The sequence below is a fragment of the Lissotriton helveticus genome, chromosome 1_1 (genome assembly GCF_964261635.1).
Source record: "Lissotriton helveticus chromosome 1_1, aLisHel1.1, whole genome shotgun sequence".
NCBI lineage: Eukaryota > Metazoa > Chordata > Amphibia > Caudata > Salamandridae > Lissotriton > Lissotriton helveticus.
In genome coordinates, this window is record NC_136057.1 from 171,038,646 (window position 1) to 171,063,037 (window position 24,392).

Consider the following 24,392-nt stretch of genomic DNA (forward strand, 5'->3'; position numbering starts at 1 on the left):
TTCCCATGAGCGTCAGCCCCCCTCCAGCCCTGGCTTTACGGCATACTATGTCATGTAAAAATATAAAGGGTGTCATTGTAAATAAGGCAGACCTATTGGCTTTTTCAAAGGGTCAGCAGGCGTATTTGCTGTATGAAGCGGTCAGCACCTTAACATGTATAAACAGACAGTCACCAATAACTATAATTAAATGAAGAGTTCAATAATTGACACATTGCAATGTTTAATAGTGATTATATTTTCAATAAAGCATTATCTAAAATAAAACATTAAGCACGTCTTGGAGTGTTTAAAAAAATATATATATATTCTACTCATCAAGTGCAGCCAGAGAAAGAACCACAAGAGGTCCCTGCACTCCAGCTGAAGAAGATATAGCTCCAGCCAGGAGTGCTTTAAACAACATAGGATAAGCTTTCCTGGGGTCATGGATTCAATGACCCTGGAGACTTACTGCCAGGACATTATAAAAATGCTTGGTGGTGTCCCTGCCTCTTCTGGGGGGCACCACTAAGAGCTACAAATATGAAAAAGCCTTTGCAGGCCATTATGGGTTACACCTTGCACTCAACAACGAATAATAAATGAGCAACTTCTGCTGATCATTTATTATTCTTTCTCTCTTTTTTTTTTTTTTTACATATTTTGAGCGCCAGGGTGCCCAACTGGGGCACTCACAACATTGCCAGATGTTGGAGGCTGCTGGGGGAGGTCCCATACTCATACCGGGTGCCAACAAGGGCACCCAGAACATGTAAATCGTTGGGGGCTGCAAGGGAGCCCAGCAGCTCTCTCTCGAATAGCCACTCGCCCCTCTCCCAAAACTTGAAAACTCAGCCCCAGGGGATGGGATCCAACCTCCCCTTTTAATGTAAAGTGCCCCAGAGAAGAGGGGACTGTGCGCCCGCCCACCTCCCCTAAAAAAAATGAAAGCCGCGACCCTTGCCACCCTGGCCTACCCCGGGGTGGCTCAAATTTGCCAAGGGCAGGAGCCTTTATTATTAATTTGTTTTAATCTGCGTAAGGATGTGTGACTCCAATTAAAATATAATAATAAATAACTTTTTTGTCTCCAACGATGCAGGGTGCCCACCCCCCCACGCGTTTTTAAAAACCTTTTAAAAGGACAGGGAACTGAGGGCTACATGTATGACCTCTACATTTTGCAAGTTCCTAATTGTGACTTTTTGCGACTCACAATTAGGAAGTTGCAAAATGCATTGTACAGCAGTGCGTTTGACACTGTTTGCGATTCACATTGTGTCATAAATGGACCTGCCTCATCAATATTCACGAGGCAGTTTGCAATTTGCGACCCATTGGGAATGGCCAAAATCACAGGGATAGTGGCCTGCTGGGGTCAGCAGACCACCATAAGCAATTTGTTTTGGGAAATGCATCCCTGTTTCCTTAAAGTTAAACGGGATGCATTTCAACAACAAAAATGAAAAGTTTTCTTTTAATCTTTTAAGAGTAGACAATTGGCCGTGGGACCCCTGCCTGCTCTTAAAATATATTTTTGCCGATATTTGCAATGGGGAAGGGGTCCCCTTTGGACCCCTTCCCATTTCTGAATGGGTGGTCTGTGAATGTTTTGCGATCGCTTTCATACATCCCCCTGCGTCTAGCTTTTAGGAAGGCGTGCACTTAATATGCCCCTTACTAATACGGACTCGTAAACCCCTTTTTGTGATTCTTTAATAGGATACCGACTAGCAAAATAGGGTTACTACATGTGAATAGGCAATTTAGCATTCGCAAACGGACCAAGACTCCGCTTGCAACCCTTAAAACCTTTTGTACATGTGTCCTAAAATGTCTGCTGTCAAATCTTTGTTGATGTGGTGGCAGCCAATCAGATCATATCGGTTTGAGCTGCGTATTCTCCGCAGTGTGCAGTATAAAAATATTTTTAAACCTCCATTTCTCAAAAATAACTAAACAGATTTTCAAAAGCTACACTTTTTGGACCAAGATCTAGCTTTCTGCCAAATTTGGTAAAATTCTGTTCAGCTATTATTTATCGCTGTTCAATTTTCCTATGGAAAATTGCATGGGAATAACACATTATGGGCCCCTCCATTTACCCCCAGCCCTGCGTAATGGAACCTCCCAAAACTTTCCAGGAAGAAGCTGAGGTGGTTGAGACTTGGAAAGTTTTTTAAAGATTTGTCAGACGGCACTGTAGTTATTATCAAGTCAAAAAAAGTATTTTCTTTGCGGTGGTATAAACACTCCGCTAGTAGGATTGTGTATAAGGCATGGAGGACTAAATTATGCAGCAAGGTTATGTTACTAGTTTGTGAGGGGCAGCTGAGTGGCATTAAATGGGGAAGGGTGAATGAGCAGTTGAGGAGCTTTGATTACAGGGGTAATTAAAATAAAAAGTCAGACAGCACGGGGTGTGGTAGGGGAAGCAGTGGACAGGTTATGGGGTGGGAGAGCACCACAGAGAGCTTTGGGGGGGTCAGTTATGGTATGGGAAGCAGCACAAAAGGTAGAGGTTGAGAAAGCATGAAAACAAATGTTCTTCCATGGAGTGCTGCAAGCCATATCTGAAATAGTTCTCTGAAAATGTAGTTTCAGTGTGCATTAAGGTCCATCACTCCAATACTGTTGAGAAATACCCATAATATGCGGTAGTCCACTTCTTGAGGTTTGGACCTACGTAACCTCTATATAGACAACTTTGTAGAAGGAGATTGAGTGTATCTACCCGTACGTTTGCAAGAAAACTCAAAGTTGTGGTATCTTTTAATTTTCGATTTTGGAGTTATTTTAATTTTGTTTTTTGATTGATTTTACTATGTGGTAGTCACTGCACACTGGATAAACTACAAGCAGGGATTCAACCCAAGACAGAAAACCATTATGAACCGTACGGACCTGCATGACTTTGACTTTTTGAGTGCCAAGAAAAATTATTTGCTAGAACTTCTATAATGAGCCTTGAAAAACCCCTAGGCTATCAAGCCACGTAAGGGGCGAAACACGTGTTGACTGCTCACAATATAGCAACAATTTACTATAGATATCCGAGTGGACCCTCTATGTAAAACTATATGATAAAAACATGTATAAGGGTACTGACTCCACAGAGAAAAATCGATAAAACCACAAAATTGAAAAAATAAAAATCTAAAATTGAGTTCTCTGAATGTAAGGAGCACCAGTATACAAATCAACCAATTAAACGTATGGTAAAGCAGCCTTGCTCCGGGGAGGGATAAACACATTGAGACGAATCAAAGCTTTTGAATAAGAATCAAATGAGGTTGAGTAGAAAGACAACTAATGATGAGCAATAGGCTCAGACCAGTTATTACCAAGCTACAACAAGCTAAAATGACACAGAGAGCCACAGAGGTGAAACCTCCCCCCTCAACTCTGGATATGCCATACGTTGTATACGGCTAACAGTATGGGTTTATCTATTGTATGCAGGATGGTTATGCAAAGCATAGCTTTCAGACGGAGCATCTGTCCCTAAGACCAGAACCTTCCCCTCACAGTCAGAGAGAAGAATTTGGCAGTCAAGGGAGAGGTCCAAGTGAGCGAAAAGGTATCTCTCAAAAAGAAGATCCCAATCATAAACCCTTGCTAAGCGCCCTGCGGTAGATGTGGGCTTCTTTTATGGCAAATAGTTTTTCAACTCTGTTGCTGCTTCTGCTTCTCTGCTGCTCTCGCTTCATCCTGCTAACACTAGGACCCTTCTGTTCTATCTCCTCTGCTCCTTTCCTGTAACATTTGTAGCCACGGCTTAACTGAGCAATAGATTTCGTTGTTGAAACAGGAAGGCGAGAGAAAAAATCATCGACTCTTACAATGCCACCAGACCGACCATCGCAACATGCTGCTGACCGAACCCCGAAAGAAGCAGCCCCCGTTCCAGTGGTGACCCTTCCCAGTAGGTGTTTCTACAGTCAATGTAGACGCGATGAGGGAACCTCGGGAGGGGGAGATGGTGTGCACAAGGTGGAATTTTCTTAAGGGATTGGGAGTGAAGTCTGCCACTTCCAGGTGTCTTTGATGTTGGTGAACATAAACCTCTAGCCACTGGGTCATCCAAGAATGCATCCATCGAGAACCAAGTCTAGACCATACCTTGACCTGTTCCTCATACGGGGTCCCACATGCTTGAATACTGAGCAGCAGTAGGCAAGAGGGTGAGGTCAGATCTGAAGTGATGTCACCAGAGAAGAACCTTTGAGATACATGGCATAACTCAACAAGAATGATGCCAATAAGAAACATGTTTGGGAGCATTTGGGAGGTTTTACAAGCAGAGTGTGGCATGGTCCTCCTATTATAGGCTCTGAAGAGGCCTCATCGTAAGCGTTGAGTCCAGGTCTGAAGCCCTCATCTGAGATTCTATGAGTTATTCTCAAAGTTTCATCTGGAGTAATGGCCAGGGTTCCATGGGACCTTACCCAGGGTACTTTGTTATGTCCAGCAAGCCTCCTCTGAAATATTGCTTTTAGTTTGGATGCCTCTGTGGTAATTGTCTAGTCTGGAGGTCACGTTTGGTGTAATGTTTGCGGTTCTCTGGAGCTCGTCAGTTAAAAGATAATGATGGACTAGCTTCTGTCTGAAGATGCACAGCCAAAAAGACTTAAGAGGAACAGCGTCTGACCTAAACACTGGAGGAAAGGGTAGATGGGTAGTGAGATATAAAAGCACCTAACTTAATAAAGATGGCACAAGAGAGTATTTTGTAGTAAAGCCTATGACTTGAGATTAGTTGTGGGAGCAGAGTTAATTTGGATTTTGTGGTTTCATGGACGTTTTGGGGAATGCATGGACAGCAGTCCTACCAGGACTAGTAAGGTCCACAAAGCAGTAATTCCTTCAGAGAGGCTAGCAGCAGCTGATCAGGTTCCATGGCCAAGAGGGAGCAAGGGTAACGCTTGTGACCATGGGTAGCGGGGTAATGGCCAGACCATCTTGACTCTTTGTCCTTTCTCTGCTGTCAACAGTTGGTGTGGTTGGTACTTGTGTAGCTCTACTCTAATGCATGGACATGGCAGCTCTGGTCCTTTTGTGGGCGGGGGGCAGATAGTATGCTGGGGGTGTCCATGAATTTTGTGGGACGGTGCATCGTTCTCTCTTATGGATCCTACATCAAGGGCACTTGAACTGGACCGACTAGTGGTGGGTTTAGCATCAGTTGTCTCCTTGACCATTGCAAAAAACACATTTCTCTCAGAACTCTGTCTCTTATGCATTATTCTACATTATATGACCCCCTGGATCTGCTTGCAGTATGGCACAACAAAGCAGAGAAACTGGAGAGGAGAGAGCTGGATGGAAGGTTTAGACGCCTCTTCTCCAGTCAGAGAGACGGCATATCCCCCTGTGCATCAACCGTACTCTGGATTTAGAGCACCTGAGCACTTTGTCGCTACCATACACGAGTTAGGGCTTTCGTCTCGCAGAAGCAATTTAGTCCACTAATAGAAGGACCACAGCCTCAGTTCATTGAAAAACTCCACCACTGATGTCAATAAAGCAAAGCACTCGATTACATGAAAGACCTCACCAACTCAGGAAGGAAGCAAAAATATGTGCAAAGCTCAATACTCCACACCATGTAGATGCAGCTTCTTTGCATGTGTGCCACTAATGCTTGGAGGTATTTGTAAGGTTTATTTATGTGCCTTGGTTCAATTACACCTACTCATCAGTCGGGAGGCTGTAACATTTGTGGTGAAGGTCTTTCATACAGGCATGTGTGGCACATTGTATTGGCTATGAACCTCTCTTTGTTGTTGTCATGTTGGGTGGTACATCAGTTGCGTGGCACATGAACGTATCGCCCACTAATGGTGCTGACTGCCACCCTCCGAGCCCTTCCATAGCTGAAGCCCTGTAGTATGACATCCATCATCATCCAGCTCTCCAAAGAGAGCACCATGGTTGCCTTGGTGAAGACGGTCTGTCTCTGGTCCAACCAAAGAGATTTAAGTTCAGGAGCTATTTTAATTTCTGGAGGGCCTAACCACAAATATGACATGCAAGGGGGGCCTGCTGAGCACAGGCTGTTGAAAGCCATGTGATATATAAATATTATATAAATAATGTTTTCCTGTTCAGATAACACAAGCCTGGGCTTATTTACCCTTTTCTAGGCGGTAGCAGCCATACTGAAGAATGACAAATCATTCAATAGCAGACATAATCACTGCTGTCTCTTCTAAAGTACACAAGCTGGAAAAGGTACAATGTACCGGTGTCGCTTCTAGGTCATTTTTCCAAGATATCCAGCAAGTTCTTTTGTCTCTTCCTGAAAAACTTGATGTGGTTTCCCTCTCAATCAGTGTATGAAAGGCTGGTAGGGCTCTGCATCGATCAGTTTCTAAGGATTCAGCCATACCATTAATGTCAGGAATGTGAAAAGATTTGCCTGCACCAACCTCAACCCTTAATTTCTCATAGTATAGCCTCTTTTCAACAGGTAAAGCCAATACAACAACATTGGTGCCTGCAGTAGCATGCAAATGCTCATCCAACCTTCTGCAATGCCATCTACCGCACAAAGAAGCGTTCTTATATCCGCTTCCTCTTCGGTGCCTGGTTCCCTTTGCTCAACTGTATTTGCAGAACACGAGTACGAACATCCCCAATTCAACTATGAGTTTCGTTACCTATTTCACCTTTCCCAGAAACCTTGGGTGTCTGCTTTACAAACAGCAGCGGTGACATTAGTACATATTGGGTTTACTGAAGTGATCTTGAAGGGAGGCATTGAATTCCATGGAGTAGTCCAGAAGGGTATTGGTCTTGTTTGGTGTCATCAGATGGACAATGGCAGATCTTTATATCAACTTCAAGGTCATGATGTGCAGCACCTTCTTTGTCTTCTGATGGACCTTGTTCTCAAGACAGGTAAGACGGTCATACTTCACTTTTCAGGTGAGTGAACCATGGTCTGACAAAGATGGTGGATGAAAATGTTTTTCATGGCAGAAAATAAATTGTGTGCTTTTTCATGACGCATCTGCAAGCTGTGCACAGTGTCTTGGTTTAGCAGTTAAACTGCTACTGAAGAATATCCAAATTTACATTGTAATTTACAGTGGAACAGAGGGAATATTTTTCCATAGATAACGAGGCCTATGGGCTGGTCACATTTTCTAAGTCTGTCGTTGAAGGTGATTTTCCCTCATCTTCTTATTGACTTTATGGAATTGGTGGCAGTCTCATCCATAATCTCAGCAGATCATACAATTAATCAATTCTGACTGTATCTGAAAATGGCTTCCCCATTTCCTTTATGGAAGCTGCAAGGTAAAAAGACTATATCAAACACCTTTTGTTGCTTGCTTTGAGTGTCTTCCTGGTGAGAGCGTTGCTTGTTTTGTGATGCCGTGGTTACCCTCACAAACTCATCCAAAGTCTTGGCTTCCTTTGTTCTACGCACCTTTCATCTCGGTTGGGAATCAGGATTTTCCGTTGAGCCCATTACTCTTCCAGTACCTTTTGCTAGGGCATTGTTTAGTTCACGTGCTTCACTGGGATGCATGTTGGAAAATCAACCTCCCATTTTATTAGCAGTTAAGTTTACTTTCATACATTTTTCAAAGACTTCTGGGTGCTTTCTGTGGATGGATCTAATGTACCTCAGGGGAACAGCACTATACCGTGCATAGTTATGGTGATCAAGGGTATGCAACAGCCACTGAAGTTAAGACAAAGTGTGTCTGCACAGACCACAATCTCTGTCCCAAGTGAGGGGACCTCTTAAGACTTCCCCCAGCCTTCATCAAAATGAAGGCCAGTTTGGTCTCTGACCTGACTAGTACTCCTAGTAAACTTCCTGCCTGAGCTTGTCCAGGCCACAACATGTTAAGGAGTGAGCTTGAATCTCATTCTTAACATGAGTAGCTTTCAAGAAACACTCTGCTGTCTCTGATGATGCAATGCTTGCCTGTTGAAGAGCTGTCACTGTTGTCCATTGAGTATTCTAAGCACTTCGAGTGCCATTTTGATGTGGACTCTCCTTTAATAATAGCAAAGTGAACCTTTGCATACGTATCTAGCTCACCGACTGCATTTGTTTAATTTGTTTGTAGAGTGGTTAATCATGGGTAATCTCTGGTATTTGTCCTGGATTGGAAATGACAAATGCATTCCGAGTAAAGTCAGTAGAATGGCTTAGCATATGTCTCCTCTACTATTTTGGGGGCCCAGAATTGCCCTCATACTCTGTTCTCTATGGTTAAGAAGTTAGAAGGCTCAGGCACACAGCCTAGCTCGCCTGTTTTAGATGATTGCAATGCAATACTATTGCTAACTTCTTTAGAAATAAAGTAGAACAAATGTATCTGACATTAGGGGAAACCAGTGCAGTGACCCTTTTCAGCCCATTCCTTTTTCAGAACCCACTGTGGCTGCTGAACCTTCTACTAATCTAGAGAAGTGGGGGCCTCTTGATATTAGCTCTTTTAAAACAATTCTAGCTAGCATCGAATCAGGCTCTCCTTGTGACCCTCTTCCGGCTTCTCTGCTCCTGCAAATTGAACAGCCCTCTCTTAGAGTTGTTATGGAGTTACTTAATGCCTCACTTAGCGAGGCGGTGATGCCACCTGTTTGGAAACATGCTATGGTCCTGCCTTTGCTGAAAAAGGCAAATGCGGATCCTGCTCAGCCGACTAATTTTAGGCCTATGTCTTTTCTTCCGGTGTTTTCCAAAGTTTTGGAAAAACACGTGAACTCACAACTGTCTATGCTTGTTGAATCCTCTAATTTTCTGCATTCTTCTCAGTCGGGCTTCAGAGCAGGATTCACAACGGAGACAACCCTGCTGGGCGTCACCGAAATGTTACGCCAGCGTTTGGAAACAGGTAACACAGTGGCCCTTATACTACTAGACCTAAGCGCCGCATTTGATACGGTTTCTCACACCATATTAATTAAGTCTCTACGTTCTCTGGGCATTTCTGGATTGGCACTTGGTTGGTTGTCCTCTTTCCTATCTAAACGGACATTCCAAGTTTTCTCTCCTAGGGCCGCCTCAAAGGCTTACTCTTCCCCGTATGGGGTGCCACAGGGATCAATTTTAAGTCCTCTTTTCTTCAACATCTATGTACAACCTTTGGCAGTGATTGCTGAAGAAGCATCTCTCAATTTCTCTGAAGCATATTCAAGATCCAGCAACAAGCGCTACTAATGAGCAGCCTAGGAGCAGTTTCATCTCTTTCTTGCATGACCTGATAATTTCAATGATGGGACTTATACCACTGATTTCCTTGCTGGAAAAGGGAAATTCCATGGAATGATCCCTCTGCCCTTGTCACAGTGACATTGTGGTCAATGTTATTGACAACAGAGGTTTGCCAAGCCACCAGTTTTTAGGTTTGGAGAGGTTTCGGCACCAATATGAAAATGAGCCACAATCGAGTTCCCCAGTGGAGCAGAGAAGATTAAAGCACAGTTGTACGACCCCAAAACACTAGGATGAAATAAGAAACTCTCAAGGTCTTAAGAAAGAAATGGTGCCTTTTGACTTGAGGGTTTCATATATTTTAGGGCAAACAGTACTCCTTAATAGTATCGTGAATGGGTTGTTGTGCTACGGCAAGTCTTGGTTTTGATCCATAAGTTACCTCGCTTTGTGTTTTAGAGCTGTAAACTATCCTCGATGTTGGAGTTCGAAGGGATGGATGTTTCTTCGCATTCTTATTTGAATCATCCAGAAGCATGTGATAACTTATGTTGTAGAAGGTCGTGGCTCAATGTTGCTTCTGCTTTTGCCAAGATCACTGCTTCCAATTAGTCTTCTAGAGCAGAGTTTTACCTCCTAGTGTGTCTGGCTTCTTCATACACAACTGTTAATACATCTGTGCCTTCTGTGTATGACTCAGTTTCAGGAAAACTGGCCGGAATGTGTTATTTTATTCCTGGGGAGTGATCCTTGATGCGTTTCCTCCAAGCTATGTACAGTAGGTCCACTTAAGCTCGCAATGATTAAAAACAAGTGTATTTATTTCACATTCTAGACTAAATTTAATAAACGCTATAAACTCTGTGCACGCCCTCCCAAATATGAAATGCTGCAAATCAGTCTTTTCGTCTCCAGCTTGTTGTCTGCTAGTTTTACTACACAGGGGTGTGATGCCCCCTGCAAGGTATATCGCATCCCTAGCAATCATGTCACCCTCTCTTAGCTTGGCAATTTTGCTTCATCTTGCAGATTCAGAGTACATCGCCTTAGATGGGCATCCACTTTAAAAGTTGATGCAAGGGGCAGTGTTTTTTTCTGCAAATCGGGATCTTCATTATCAGAGAAGGCACATTTCTGTTCTACCTTGTTATGAATAGGTACATCTTTCCCCTCGCAAATCGACTTGGTGAAGGTAAATCACGTTCACTTTTTGATAATAATGAGATTTGTAAAGTGCATAGCTACATGAGCTGACGTGTCCCAGTGCTAGAGCTTATCATACAGTGCGAGCAGAAATGTAAGAAACCTACTCTAAGTTTTTAGATTCTTGCAAAAGCTGTTTCAGATTGTTCTTGCCAAAGGGGAAGAGAGTTCCCCATCTTGGCTGCAAGCAGCTGAAGGCGCGACCTCCAATACGGCTCCTCTCATTCTCGGATTGCATGCAAGAGAAGCATCAGCTGATCTCAGATTTCTTTTAGGAAAGTAAGGTGTAACCAGAGGGTGCAGATATTTAGGGCCTTTGTACTTGTAAAGTTTGTAGTAAAAGCCCCTGGCTTTAAAGGACCCCCGATGCCTGAACGGCAGCCAGTGCAGCATCGCCAGAGCTGGGCCGAAGGTGGGCGTCCAGGCAGATTGAATAGCAGCCGAGCTGGCATGTTCTGCACTCGCTGAAGTCTTCCTAATCGTGCCTGCAACACCCCCAGAGGCAGGATATTGCAGTAATCCAGTCTTGACATAATTAAGGACTAGACCACGGTGTTCCTGGCTGCTTCGGGCAGGAAAACCAGGATTTTTTTCATTTTTCATTTTTTTGGTGCATAATTAGTCAGAAGAGTCTCTTACTTTTCTTCCTCCAACCCTCCGGAGCGCGGCCCACTTCCTTCTGATTGTAGTGCAGAATACACTTTGGGCCTGATTACGATCTTGGCGGATGGGATAATTCTGTCACGGTGACGGATAGCTCGTATGCCGAAATATAAATCCCATAGGATATAATAGGATTTATAATTTGGCGGACGTCGCTGTTGTGAGGGAGTAACCCGTCCGCCAAGATGTGGAACTCCGTGTTTAGCGGAATGAGGTTGTCTTTGATCCATTACCATCATTTAATCGATCTAGAGTCCCTGTTTCCGCAGGAAAGCTGCTCAAAGATTCAAGATCATGAGGATTTTTATCTATGGCTTCATACAGCTCATCCTACAGCTGTGTTCCTACAGCATAATGAACAGGAAGTGTGTCACTGCTTTTGTTTTTTGACAAAAAAGCATACATTTCTCGCTGTCCATAGCTGGCCTTCCGTTTGTCATATGCAGTTCTATCACCTTTCACACACACAAAATCTCGACCTGGTTTAATCCCATACAGACAGTTTCCAGTTAACAAACCCTTCGTACAGGTCCTAATCCCACTGTTCTTGAAGTCACAAAAGCATTTCTGAGCACGGGTAACAGTAATACTGGAGTACCCGCGTACATACTCTTACATGCCTCTGTGAGCCAGCCCCGAAATGTCTAACTCCTCTTCAGTAAAAGTGCAAATGTTTCATAAATATTCCAGGTCTAGATGGTTAAGGGCCAATCCACAAAGGCATGTAAATGTTTTACTTACTCCAGAACGCCTTTGTGATTGGGTTCCTTGTAGTCTTGTTAAACTTGTAACCAAACAGAACCATTGTTCTGCTTAGGTATTGCATCTGCTGCTATAAAGGGCACAAACAACACATCCAGCCCCTCAACCATATACCACTGCCTTGTTCTGCAAATGTCGCGACCTGCAGTGGAGTAACAGAGCCACAAACACTGGTCCTTGCAGGCAATGAAGTCCTTATATCGGCATTGGGCACGATTTTGAGATACATCGGTTGCTCGTATAGGTATATATTTTTTGTGGAGAATTGACTGCTGAACAAATGAAAAGTGAACTCCATTGACGCGTCAAGGAGGTAGAACTCGAGCATATATCTCGCCGGCCATCATCCAGTAGGCTGCTGGTGCTGCTTCGTGCCAGTGCCTACAATGCTTAAAACTAAACTTTGGGTATAAACGGCACCTTTGCCAAGTTTCATGCTTTTACCTAAAAACATTCACAATCGTAGACATATCCTGTGAGATGATACCTTGCTTCTGCCGGCGGTCTGGGTCCCTGGGGCTCCTGCCACAGCTCTCAAGAGTCATACGAAAGGCTGAGAGGAACATTTGTAAGTAAAGGGTAATGTTGGTGCTGATAAAAAGTGCTTCATGGCTCCTTGTCCTAGAGCTCCAGAAGCAGGAGCAACGTCTAGGGGTAATTGCAGGTGGAACCTCGCCAGTCCTGGAAGAGACCGCACAGTTGCTTTTCCTTGGGTTCCAACGAGCAGGAACTCAAAAGTAGAGATGATTCTATGTGGTGTCCCGCCACTCCTGAAGGTTTGCATGACCGCTTATGTGAGGGCTCCCAGGAGCAGCAAGCCACGAGAAGCGATGGTTGTAGGTGGAACACTGCCTCTCCTGAAAAGGGGCTGCAGTCATGGCTGCTTAAACCAAGGGCTCCCAGCAGCAGGAAGACGCCAGTAGGAAACGTTTTTAGGTAGAACCTCACCACTCCTGACGGTCTGTGTGACCACCTGTCCTGGGGCTCCCTGGATATTGAAGCCAAGAGTAGGGTTGATTGTTGGTGTAAGTCCACCACTCCCAATGGTCTGTGTGTCCTCTTGTCATAGAGCTCCCTGGATATTGAAGCCGAGAGTAGGGGTGATTGTAGGTGATTTCCACTGCTCCTGACCGTCTGCGTGACCTCTTGTCATAGAGCTCCCTGGATATTGAAGCAGAGAGTAGGGGTGATTGTAGGTGAAATTCCTCTTGTTTAATGTCCTTTGAGAAGTGTATCAGGTGCAGCACTGCACAGCAGCCCTATGCCATGCTGGAAGTGGGGGCTGAGTGAACAGAGCCAGTCTACGGTCTGTCGAACTGCCTTCTTTGAGCTAGAAAGACATAACGAGAGGGCTGGGCTGAAGCCCGGATGAGGACCTGCTAGCCATTGGACGTACCTGAACGTAAGGGAAATGATGCTCTCAAAGAACAAGGTAATAAGAAAAATGATGCCCTCAAAGAACAAGGGAGTGAGGGAAGTGATGTCCTCAATGAACAAGGGAACGAGGGAAATGATGCCCTCAAAGAACAAGGGAATGAGGGATATGATGCCCTCGAAGAACAAGGGAGTGAGGGATATGATGTCCTCAATGAACAAGGGAACGAGGGAAATGATGCCCTCAAAGAACAAGGGAGTGAGGGATATGATGTCCTCAATGAACAAGGGAATGAGGGAAATGATGCCCTCAAAGAACAAGGGAATGAGGGAAATGATGTCCTCAAAGAACAAGGGAGTGAGGGAAATGATGCCCTCAAAGAACAAGGGAGTGAAGGAAATGATGCCCTCAAAGAACAAGGGAATGAGGGAAATGATGTCCTCAAAGAACAAGGGAGTGAGGGAAATGATGCCCTCAAAGAACAAGGGAGTGAAGGAAATGATGCCCTCAAAGAACAAGGGAGTGAAGGAAATGATGCCCTCAAGGAACAAGGGGACAAGGGAAATGATCCCCTCAAAGAACAAGGGAATAAGGTAAATGATCGCCTCAAAGAACAAGGGGAGAAGGGAAATAATGCCCTCAAAGAATAAGGGAGTGAAGGAAATGATGCCCTTAAAGACAAGGGGAATGATGCCCTTAAAGAACAAGGGAATAAGGGAAATTATCCCCTCAAAGAACAAGAGGATAAGGGGAATGATGCCCTCAAAGAGCAAGGGAATACGGGAAATGATGCCCTCAAAGAGCAAGAGACATGAGGCCCTCAAAGTGCAAGGGGATAAAGGCAATGATGCCCTGAAAGAACAATGGAATGAGGGAAATTATGCCCTCAAAGATCAAGGGAATGAGGGAAATGATACCCTCAAAAGACCAAGGGGATAGATAATGGAAATGATGTCCTCAAAGCCCCTCAAAGAACAAGGGGATAAGGGAAATGATGTCCTCAAAGAACAAGAGAGTGAGGGGGTGATGCCCTCAAAGAACAAGGGAATGTGGGAAATGATGCCCTCAAAGAACAAGAGGATAAGGGAAATGATCCCCTCAGAGAACAAGGGAATGTGGCAAATGATGCCCACAAAGAACAAGGGATTGAGGGAAATGATGCCCTCAAAGACAAGCAAATAAGGGGAATGATGCCCTCGAAGAACAAGGGGATAAGGTGAATGATGCCCTCAAAGAGCAATGGAATGAGGGAAATGATGCCCTCGAAGAACAAGGGAATGAGAGGAATGTGGGAAATGATGAACCTCAGAGCGCAAGAGGATAAGAAAAATGATGCCCTCAAAGAACAAGGAAATGTGGGAAACGATGCCCGAAGAACAGTTTGTGACGTTCATTTTCTGTGGACTGGGGTGTGTGAGGTGTTAGCCGCCCCCTCTTCCTAGTCACCTGTGGCTGTAGGGTGAAGTGAAGAAAATTGCAGAGGTCTGTGACTCGTCATCACAAACATGAGTGTACTCTGGCAGCCTTGCGCTATGACAGGACCAATCGGAAATGCCCTCTTGCCCTTCATGCTGAGAGGGTGTGCTTCCAGGCATGTCGGGGTGTAGGCTTCTCACTTATGCTGGAAACTGTTCCTCCTGTGTCAGATGTGCTGATGATCTCCTACAACGTGCTACAGTTCAACAATTGGCTTAGCATCCAGTTCTTAATTGGTGCCGGTGTTTGCCGATGCTCGACTCTGGCACTTCTTTCCAAATGTAGGCATGTGTCAGAGTCCACCACTTGGTTGTGCTGTGGGTCTATTTATGAGCAGAGTACATCAGTGGATCGTTTAACTAGTTGATATTCTTAAAAACATGAGACATGCACTTCCAGACCTTCCCTAAAGCCCCGGGAATCCTGGAATATTCCAAAATGACGCACCTGTCGGAGGGCGGCCAGCGGTTGGCAGTGCTGCCTCTGGCATGATGCAACTGGAGCTGGAGAGGGTACCCGCTGCAGCTGACTCCTGTGAAATACAGGAGGCCCTGGCACTATATTTGTATTTCTTAATTTACAAATGGAGCACTGTAAGTGGCTTCTCGTCAGTTTCTGTCACTCTTCAGGACTAAGGTGATGAAACCTGCACCTAGAAATCAGCCGAGATATAACATGGCTTTTGTGTTCCTGGCTCCGTGAGATCCGAATCACGTGTGACGTCATCTGCAGTCGAGAGCTGGGCCAGGGATTCTTGTCAGTACCTGTAAGAATGAACTGCATCTGCTGAGGCTTGCACCTCTTTAGCCATGCACTTGTGATTGGCACTTCGACCGACACGTGCTCCTGTTCCCCCGGTCATGGAACCACAGCCTTGTTTGAGCGCAGTTGGCCCCTCCCCCTTTGAGGGCCTGACTTCCTGGGGTTTCACCGTTCTGACATAAACATTACCTGTCGTGTCCTGCTAGCTCTTGCCTGTCCCAAAAGAAACTGAATCCCAGACTCTTTCTACTTCAGAAATGTACTTGGTTTTTATAGCACCCTCTGACCTCGCTCAGCACTTCACATGTCACATTAACCAGATTACACTGACATAGTTCTGCTCAAGTGATTAATCAAGTTTAAAAAGGCACGGAAACACACACAATACATGAAGTCAAGTCTTAACAGGTGTGCTTCTGATGGATGCTTCTACCTGCAGATTCCTCACCTCTTGATTACTCCCCTAGGAGCCAGAATGGTCGGGAAAGCTCTTCCCCGAGTGTAAGGGGCACCCGGCTCAATTCGATGCCGGAAGTGACGTTCCTAAAACATTGCCAACCCCACAAAGGGCCCCCACCGCTTGTTCAGACCTGCATTCCCTTTTTAGGTTTCGCCTGGGGCCGGAGCTCCTAGCTCCGCCCAGGAGAAATCTTATGTCCCTACAGTGTGGGGCTTAGTTCCGCCTCTGCTTCCATTGGCTAGCTCCATAAATGGAGGCTAGCCAATGGAACAGAGATCTGTCCGTCATGGCCGGACCAGATTCGTGGGCGTTCCCGAGATTTTTTCCCTCTCCGCCTCTGCGATGTCGTCATCGCGGCCGTGGGCGGGGTTTATTTTTTTTTGTAGTCCGTTTGTTTTCTTCCCATCCCGCGGCCGACCGCCGCCGGAAGAAGTCCAGGTGAGTGCCCGTTCCCGCCTCCCGCTGACCGTGCGCCGTTTCCGCCCCCCCCCCCTCCCGCTGTCCGTGCGCCGTTCCCGCCCCCCCTCCCGCTGTCCGTTCGCTAGCCGGGAAATAGTTATCGTGCGGTGGAGTCAGGCCTGGCGGCTTTGGAGTGCAAACGGGTGAGAGGCCATAGCGTAGCGTTTGGAGCACATGTTTATGGTGCCGGGAGCCTCGGGTTCGGGCCCCGGTGAAGCGATTTAATTGTAGAGATATTTTCCTATTTTCAGCAAGATTCTAAATATATGCTGGAAAAAGCAAGGTTAATTATCCAGAGTAAGAAGATGATAGGCGCTTGCTGTTTTTAAGTCATGGGTGAGAACATGAGCAGCGATATCGCGGGCAGAGCGAGGGCAGCGTTATTCGGTAGGTGGAGGGAGGGGCTTTTCGTTCTGACCCGCGTGGCGGGATGGGGTGCGAGTTGGCCTACGGGCTATAAGAGAGCGGTGTTCGAGTATTTAGCGATGAATGAAAAAAAAAAAAAAAGGAAGCGCGGTCGCGAGAAGCCCGGGGTATGATACCGCCAGACTTGGGGAACAAGGATCGATCCTCGGCAACATCTCGTGATTCTGGGCAAATACCTTAATCTCCCTACCGAAATTATTGTGTTCGGGTGTAATGTAACTGGTACTCTGTAAAGCGCTCTGGGACACCGGGTCGAGTTTGCACTATATGAATCAGCGTAGTTGGTAGAGCGGTTGACTGTGGTCTGGGAGACCTGGGTTTGCGCCAAAGGGCACAGCAACAAGCGTATATATTTCCCCAGAGTCCGAAAGGATTATTGCTTTAAATTAGACTTTTAGTAAATGAAAGAAAGCACTACTATACTTTTATTCTAAAACGGGTAAACTATGTTAATTGTGTAATTTTAGCAACAGAGGATATTAAGCGTGCTAAACTGCCGGTGCCAGCTCCTAGAGGTCGCGAGGGTCTCTTCGGGCTTGCAGGTTTTACATTAGCGACCCGGGGCTCCTACTTGCTAAAACTGAAACGACATAACGTATAGAGCCTCAGACACCCCGTGATCTGGGCCGAATAGCGGGGTAAATTCACGAGCAAGTCATACCGATGTTTAAAAAAAATAAAAAATAAATAAATTGTAATTGGATTTATGTATCGCTTGCTGCCGCTGGCCAGGCGTCAAAGCGCTTTCTTTACGGCGAGTGGCACGTTATCAGGAACACAGCTCTGTTAATAGCACTAGTTCTTGTAACACTGGCCCAAGCCGAGGAAGGCATGTCAGAAGCACTTGGGGGCAGAGAGTCACGGAGCCCGGCCTGAATGCTCAGGAGCTACTGGTCTGGGGATATATTTCGTTTTAGACTTTGTCTGCAATGGGGCAGTGTCGGTCACAACAAGTCCGGTAATAGGACATAGTTTGGCACCTCAGGCGCTCGCCAGGATGGTGCGCCTGACAGATGGATCTGTGGTTGGTTGTAAAGGTTTAGAATGGATTAGGAGCTGTGTGCAGAGGTGTACAGCGGGGGTGTTGTGATGCATTACAGACTGTATCAGATACAGGTATAGCCACGTCAGCGCATGTTCTTCATTAAACTCATATGCACACTTCAACCAGGATAATTTAATGCAGTGCATCAGATACAACAGAACTCCCCAGGGTTGGGTTTACTGTTAATAATGTAAGCATTTATGTCATGTTAGAAAGAAGTAAACAGTTCTAAACATGCATTGAAAGATTTTCCAGGAAGGCGAATGGTACAGCGATTATTTATTCTGGTTTATTCAGTTATGTGTATACAAAGACATTTGAATAAATTTCTTATACACAGGGGGGCACATAAAAATAGCTGTACAATGTGCTGGTAAAATGCTCTGTTATTTACACATAACAATTAAGTGACACATGTAATAGCCTATCTTTCTGTCGTCTTGGGCAAGATTCGATATTAAAGGTGCGTGTTTTATATACATGAAAAAGTCGGCAGCAGAAACTCGCTTTGGTGATGCTCTCCCAATTACCCTAAGTAACGACATCTTATGTGGGGCCAAGGGGTAACATCCATTTGGTCTTCTCGGCAGTTATGCAGCTGGGAAATGTTATCCAAACCCGTCTACCATTGTAGCAATACAATTAACTATTGAGGTCGTCTGTCCTGGCCCTCTATTTACACGAAGCAGTTTTCCGCAGTTAAGTTGAATAAATGAAATGAAATTTCTACTGTCCAAGGAAATGTCCCCTGCCTGTAAGGGCTTGGCGGCTGTGTAAAATACTTAATATAATTTCTTTGTACTAACCTTTGGTAATTATTAACAGTTCTACTATCTCAGGAGGCAGACACAAGCATTGCACCACACAGTATGTCAACTTCCAGTAGTGTGACTGCTCCAGAGTGTGTGTGTGTGTGACTGCTCCAGTGTGTGTGTGTGTGTGTATGTGACTGCTCCAGAGTGTGTGTGACTGCTCAAGTGTGTGTGTGTGTGTGACTGCTCCAGAGTGTGTGTGTGTATGTGACTGCTCCAGTGTGTGTGTGTATGACTGCTCCAGTGTGTGTGTATGTGACTGCTCCAGAGTGTGTGTATGTGACTGCTCCAGAGTGTGTGTGTGTGTGTATGTGACTGCTCCAGAGTGTGTGTGTGTTTGTGTGTGACTGCTCAAGTGTGTGTGTTTGTGTGTGACTGCTCAAGTGTGTGTGTGTGTGACTGCTCCAGAGTGTGTGTGTGACTGCCCCAATGTGTGTGTGTGTGTGTATGTGACTGCGCTAGAGTGTGTGTGTGTGTGTGTGTGTGTTGTGGTAAATAAATAATTAATTACCGGTACTATTTTTGAATACATTGAATAAAACAGATAGCTCAATAAATAAGAGACAGGATTCGAGGTATCTGAGTCTAACAGGCTTTAATCAGGCATAAGGGAAGGGACAGGAACGGGATAGCCTGCACGGAAATGGAATGGATGGCAGCTGCAATGCCTCATCGACAGTGCAGCATGTATATAGTATAATACATTACATTACATTGCATACAATAGGCGTAGCAGTAGGCGTAACTCGTAGCAGTCGCGAAAGATAAGGACAAAATGGGTGTAACAAGAAGGCGTGTACATGGACATGTGATGTAGACGTCACAGAAGTGTCATAAGATAGGCGGAAACATGGAGGGGGCTACCTGAGCAGCTGGGACCTTTAACCTAGTGGTGCGCACAAACGGGCAATGACGTGTTACCAGGGAGAACTGGGGGCTATGACTTCTACACTAGAAGAGGAGACTAAAGTCTACGGTGTCAGGACGACATGTACCTATGGCATATCTGGTATCTTGTGTTTGGAGTACATGTTGATAGAATCTAAAAGCTATCAGGGCAGAGGCTACTTGACTCTAAGGCTGGCGCATGCATCTATTCTACATGTATTGCGTGAGCTAGGAATATTAATACAGTATTTCTCTTGCATGGAGACATAAAGACTAGACTATAGCTGAAGCTGTTTATACGGTTCAGTAGCTAAGGAATGTGAAAACGAGGAGGCTGGACTGATAACTACAAGCATAACATACTCTTGGCAGACAGGCAGGCAGAGCCAGGCCGGGCCGGGCACCGCGCTGCGCGGAAGTAAGTGAAGGGTCAGGGATGCAGGTGGGGGCTGTATCGCTCCTCGGAGAGGGTTCAGAAGACTGGAGCTTGAATCTGGCGTCCGGGCCCTTTTGAGGCCTAGAAACGGGGACAATTCAATGAATTAACGTGTACACTGTAAATCGTGGTAACATAGGCCTAATACTCGTTGCTTTCACGAGAACTGGATACTGGCATACTAGAGTTGGACACAACTGTAATTGCGTCTTTAATCGATCATAGGGGGATACATATGCATATCGATCATGTACATATAACATAGGATGGGAAACACGTAGGGACATAGAACAAGGCAAAATATAATTTTCCTCATTCCCTCCTTGACCCTACGTTTCCATCAGGAAACATCAATATTCATAATACCATCTATCTGTTCATATAGCATCATTTGCTCGTCTCGAATTGTCTTGGAACGGGACTTAGGACTAGGAATACAGGATGTAGCATACAAGCCGCAAATCGCAGGGCCACATTGTAAACAGAGGCAGCAACTGAATATGATCATTACTGCTATACCTAGGAATGACAATACCTTCCATCCCCAGGCAGATATGATACTCCAGAGCCAACCGGACCATGTCCAGGTGCCTGGATCTTGGTGTAACTGATGGGCAATTTTATGAAGTCTGGTTATTGCTGAATATACAGACGGTGCGTTATTAGGAATGAAAATGCAGCAACTAGATCCGATGACTCTACAAGCTCCTCCCCTATCGGCCAGTATGACGTCAAGGACGAGACGATTTTGGAGCACGACAAATCTCATAGCAGATTGCTCTTCAGTTAAATTACCTAGAGCGGAAGTAGTTTCATTCACTACTGCTTCAAGGGTTCTGGTTAACCTACGTATTAACTTACTATTCTGGACAGGACCTATGAAGAAAAAGAAACCTTTATTGAAGTCTTGATATTGTTCTAGAGTAGTTTCAGTTTGATCGACAATTGGGGACTCAGTCTCCCTTCTATGTCTAACGTGTACTAGATGTGTGTTTCTGTGATAATCGGATGGGGCTAGAAAAACTGGTGGCAGTAGGAAGGCAATGTAACAGGTTCCATCCCAATCGAGGGGCAGACGAACATATGCGGTCTGACCACAAACAAAATAAGAATGACGTGAGGCTTTGAAAATAGATTTCCCACTGTCACTATACTCGACCACAGTAGTACAATCACTATGTCCTACATGTGCGGAACCATTCTTTCTGACACATAATTCGCCTTTAACTGGTAGTACTGAAATAGCAGGCAAATCTGGAGTAGTATCGGACTGAACATTCAGGACCATGAAATTCGAGGAATAATTACCTAGATCATATACTTCATTTTCTAGATCTAACCCTGTTCTATGGGAAAAACCTTCCTTGTCTGGGAAACATGTTCGATTCAGAAGGGACATATCAGTTGAGGATGACGTTAACGTGGACCATGCTCCACACGAACCATTGTGTGAAAACGGATAAGGAAAAAGTGGCAGAACTCCCTTCGGTGTCTGGAAAGGGGGAAGTCGACCACACACCCAACAATTTGTGGCATTGCTGGTCTGGTGTGAATAGTGTAACATTCTGATAAATGTGTTATTACGCATAGCAAGACGATAGGATAACTCGTGAGGAGGCAGGTCACTAAATGTGTGCTCTACTGTAACATTAGGAAACATATGTACATGTGAAATAGGAAAACATAAATGAAAAGCATAACTTATGCAGGTAACCATAAGACTCAGAAACATAAAAAATAACAGAGTAACGATGCATCTACTGCAAATATTCTTTTGATAGCGTATTCTCTTAGAGTTTTGACTAACTCTCTCACTATGTGGGTCTGTCTCATACATGTCAGGAACCTGTCTAACCGCTTCACCCGAGAGGGACTTAAACAATTAAACTGTCTGACTTGCTAGACCTCAACTTGGCTTTATACTCCTGCTGCAGAGTTTTCTCTAACAGGGGAAGTTTAGAGTCTGTGTCTGGGCAGTCTTTGAGAACGGGGCAGTCTTTGATAAATGTCTTTGGTCGTAATCCATGGAATTTCTTGATGTGGCTGGTATGTACCCAGCCCTTGCGTCCTTCGAGCTTGACTGCGGTCCTTGTTGTTAATAACACCAACTTGGGCTCCTTCCAGCGGGGCTCCAGCGGACTTGAACGATCGAAGTTTCGAACCAACACGAGTTCACCTGGAACGACTCCGTGCGGTTTCACTTGAGTGTTGTCTGGAAAAGCAGCGGCGACCTGTGAACGACAAGAGTGTAGGGCAGACATCAAGGAAGCTAGGTAATCTGTCAGCATATTACTGGAAACGTCTGTAATCTTTCGGGGCATAGGTGTACCCCACATATTTGGAGGACGGCCGAATACGACCTCGTACGGGGACAGACCTGATCTGGAGTGTGCAACCATTCTCATATAAAAAAGGGCAACTGGCAGTGCTACCAACCAATCTACGCCTTTCTCTGCGCATACTTTTGCAATGCGGATTTTCAGTGTCTGATTATGTCTCTCAACTAGACCAGCTGCTTCGGGGTGCCGTACACAGTGGAACTTCCACTGGTACCCTAACAGAAGGGATACTTGTTTCATGAGTTCAGATGAGAATGGCTGGCCGTTGTCTGAATACAAGACCCTTGGCAAACCATAGCGGGGGAAAAACTCATGAACCAACTGCCTGGCAGTGGTCGTGGCAGTGTAATCTGGAACTGGATATGCTTCTGTCCATCTGGACAAAGCACATACAACTACGAGGACATACTTGAAACCTCGACATCGCTCCATCTGAATATAATCCATCTGGAGGACTTCAAAAGGGTGGTCAGGAGGATGGAATCCACCTTGTTCCACCGGGACACTTTTACCTGGGTTGAACTGACAACAGATCATGCAGGTACGTACTTTCTGTTTGGCGGCTGCTCGTAAATGCTTGTTGAACCAAATGTTCTGGATACTGTCTAACATGGCCTTTTCTCCTAGGTGTACTGGACTATGTGCGGTATTAATAATGACTTGAACCATTGAGTCGGGGAGAAACCATGTGGCTTTTCCCTTCGTCAACCATCCCTGATCTGTCTGGACCCCTCCTTGTTCGGACCATTTCTTGATTTCATCAGAGGTAGCATGTGACTGGATATCTAGTACATCTTGTATAGGATCCTTAACTGTCATACAAGTAGTCTGATCTGGAATGTGTGTCGGTGTCTTGTTAACTGGAATGTCTGGAGTCTGAGCTGTAAGCTTGGCTGTACGATCTGCCAGGTCGTTACCCTGGGAAATGATGTCAGTAACTTTCGTATGTGCTTTGCACTTCATAATGGCGATAGCTGTCGGTAAATGTATTGCATTTAACAGAGCTTGAATGAGGAGACCATGCTGAATCTTGGTTCCATGAGAAGTCATGAAACCTCTCTCTTGCCAGAGCACTCCAAAGTCGTGTACGACTCCGAATGCATACCGTGAATCTGTATATATGTTAACTTTCAGATTCTTGGCACGTATACAGGCTTGGATCAGAGCGATGAGCTCTGCTGCTTGAGCAGACAGAGTATCAATACGGTGTGTTTCTATAACTTCGGTGTCAGTAGTCACTGCATACGCGGCTACTAGTTCTCCTGTACTTGTTCTCATACATGAACCATCCACATAAAGTGTCAGGTCGGGATCTGGTAATGCAATATCTGTCAAGTCTTGTCTTGGTTTTGTCATGGTGTTAACAATTTCCACACAGTCATGTGTGGCAGTATTTGAAGTAACTGACGGTAACATTGTAGCTGGATTTAAAACGTTGCAGCGTCTGATTTCTATGTGTGGCTGAAACAGTGTCAGTTCATAACCTGTTAAACGTGCAATTGTCAAGTGCTGGGTCTGTGTTCGGTTCAAAAGAACTTCCACGGAGTGTGGAACTTGTACTGTCAGGGAATGTCCTAACACTATGGAATCACTCTGTCTGATAGCTAGAGCTGTGGCTGCAACTGACTTGAGGCACGCAGGCAGAGCCTGGGCTACTGGATCTAATGTGCTAGAAAAATAAGCACAGGGCTTGTATTGTCCTGCTTGATCTTGTGTGAGAACAGATAATGCAGTACCATCACGTTCAGTAACAAAAAGTGTAAAAGGCTTACTGTAGTTTGGTGTTGCTAGAACAGGTGCATTACATAAAGCTTTCTTTAACTCATTAAAAACAAGTGTATGTTCCTGGGTCCAAGGGAGGACAGTCGATACGGCTGCCTCCTGTGTCGTTAACTGTATCAGTGGTTTGGCTAGATATGCGTACTGAGGAATCCATTGTCTACAGTAAGAAGTGAGGCCGATAAAAGCTCGTACCTCCTTCTGAGTCTTGGGCTGTGGAAGATGCGCTATTAACTGGATACGGTCAGGTGTCAACTGCCTACCCCTCTTGGACAGTAAGTGTCCCAAGTATACCACTTGCTGGACACAGAATTGCAATTTGGAAGGGGACACCTTGTGCCCCA

General features: G+C 45.2%; 1 protein-coding gene across 6 annotated transcripts in view; it reads left to right on the forward strand.

Annotated features, from left to right (window-relative positions):
* ST3GAL3 (ST3 beta-galactoside alpha-2,3-sialyltransferase 3) overlaps positions 1–24,392 on the forward strand; it is a 1,285,176-nt gene that overhangs the window by 515,260 nt on the left and 745,524 nt on the right. The window contains exon 5 of one of the 6 annotated variants that reach the window (XM_078661230.1): positions 3,794–3,907. The exons of the other annotated variants lie outside the window; for them this stretch is intronic. Coding sequence (XP_078517356.1) covers positions 3,794–3,907 — 114 coding nt within the window. The remainder of the gene's footprint in view (positions 1–3,793; positions 3,908–24,392) is intronic. 6 annotated transcript variants of the gene reach the window in all.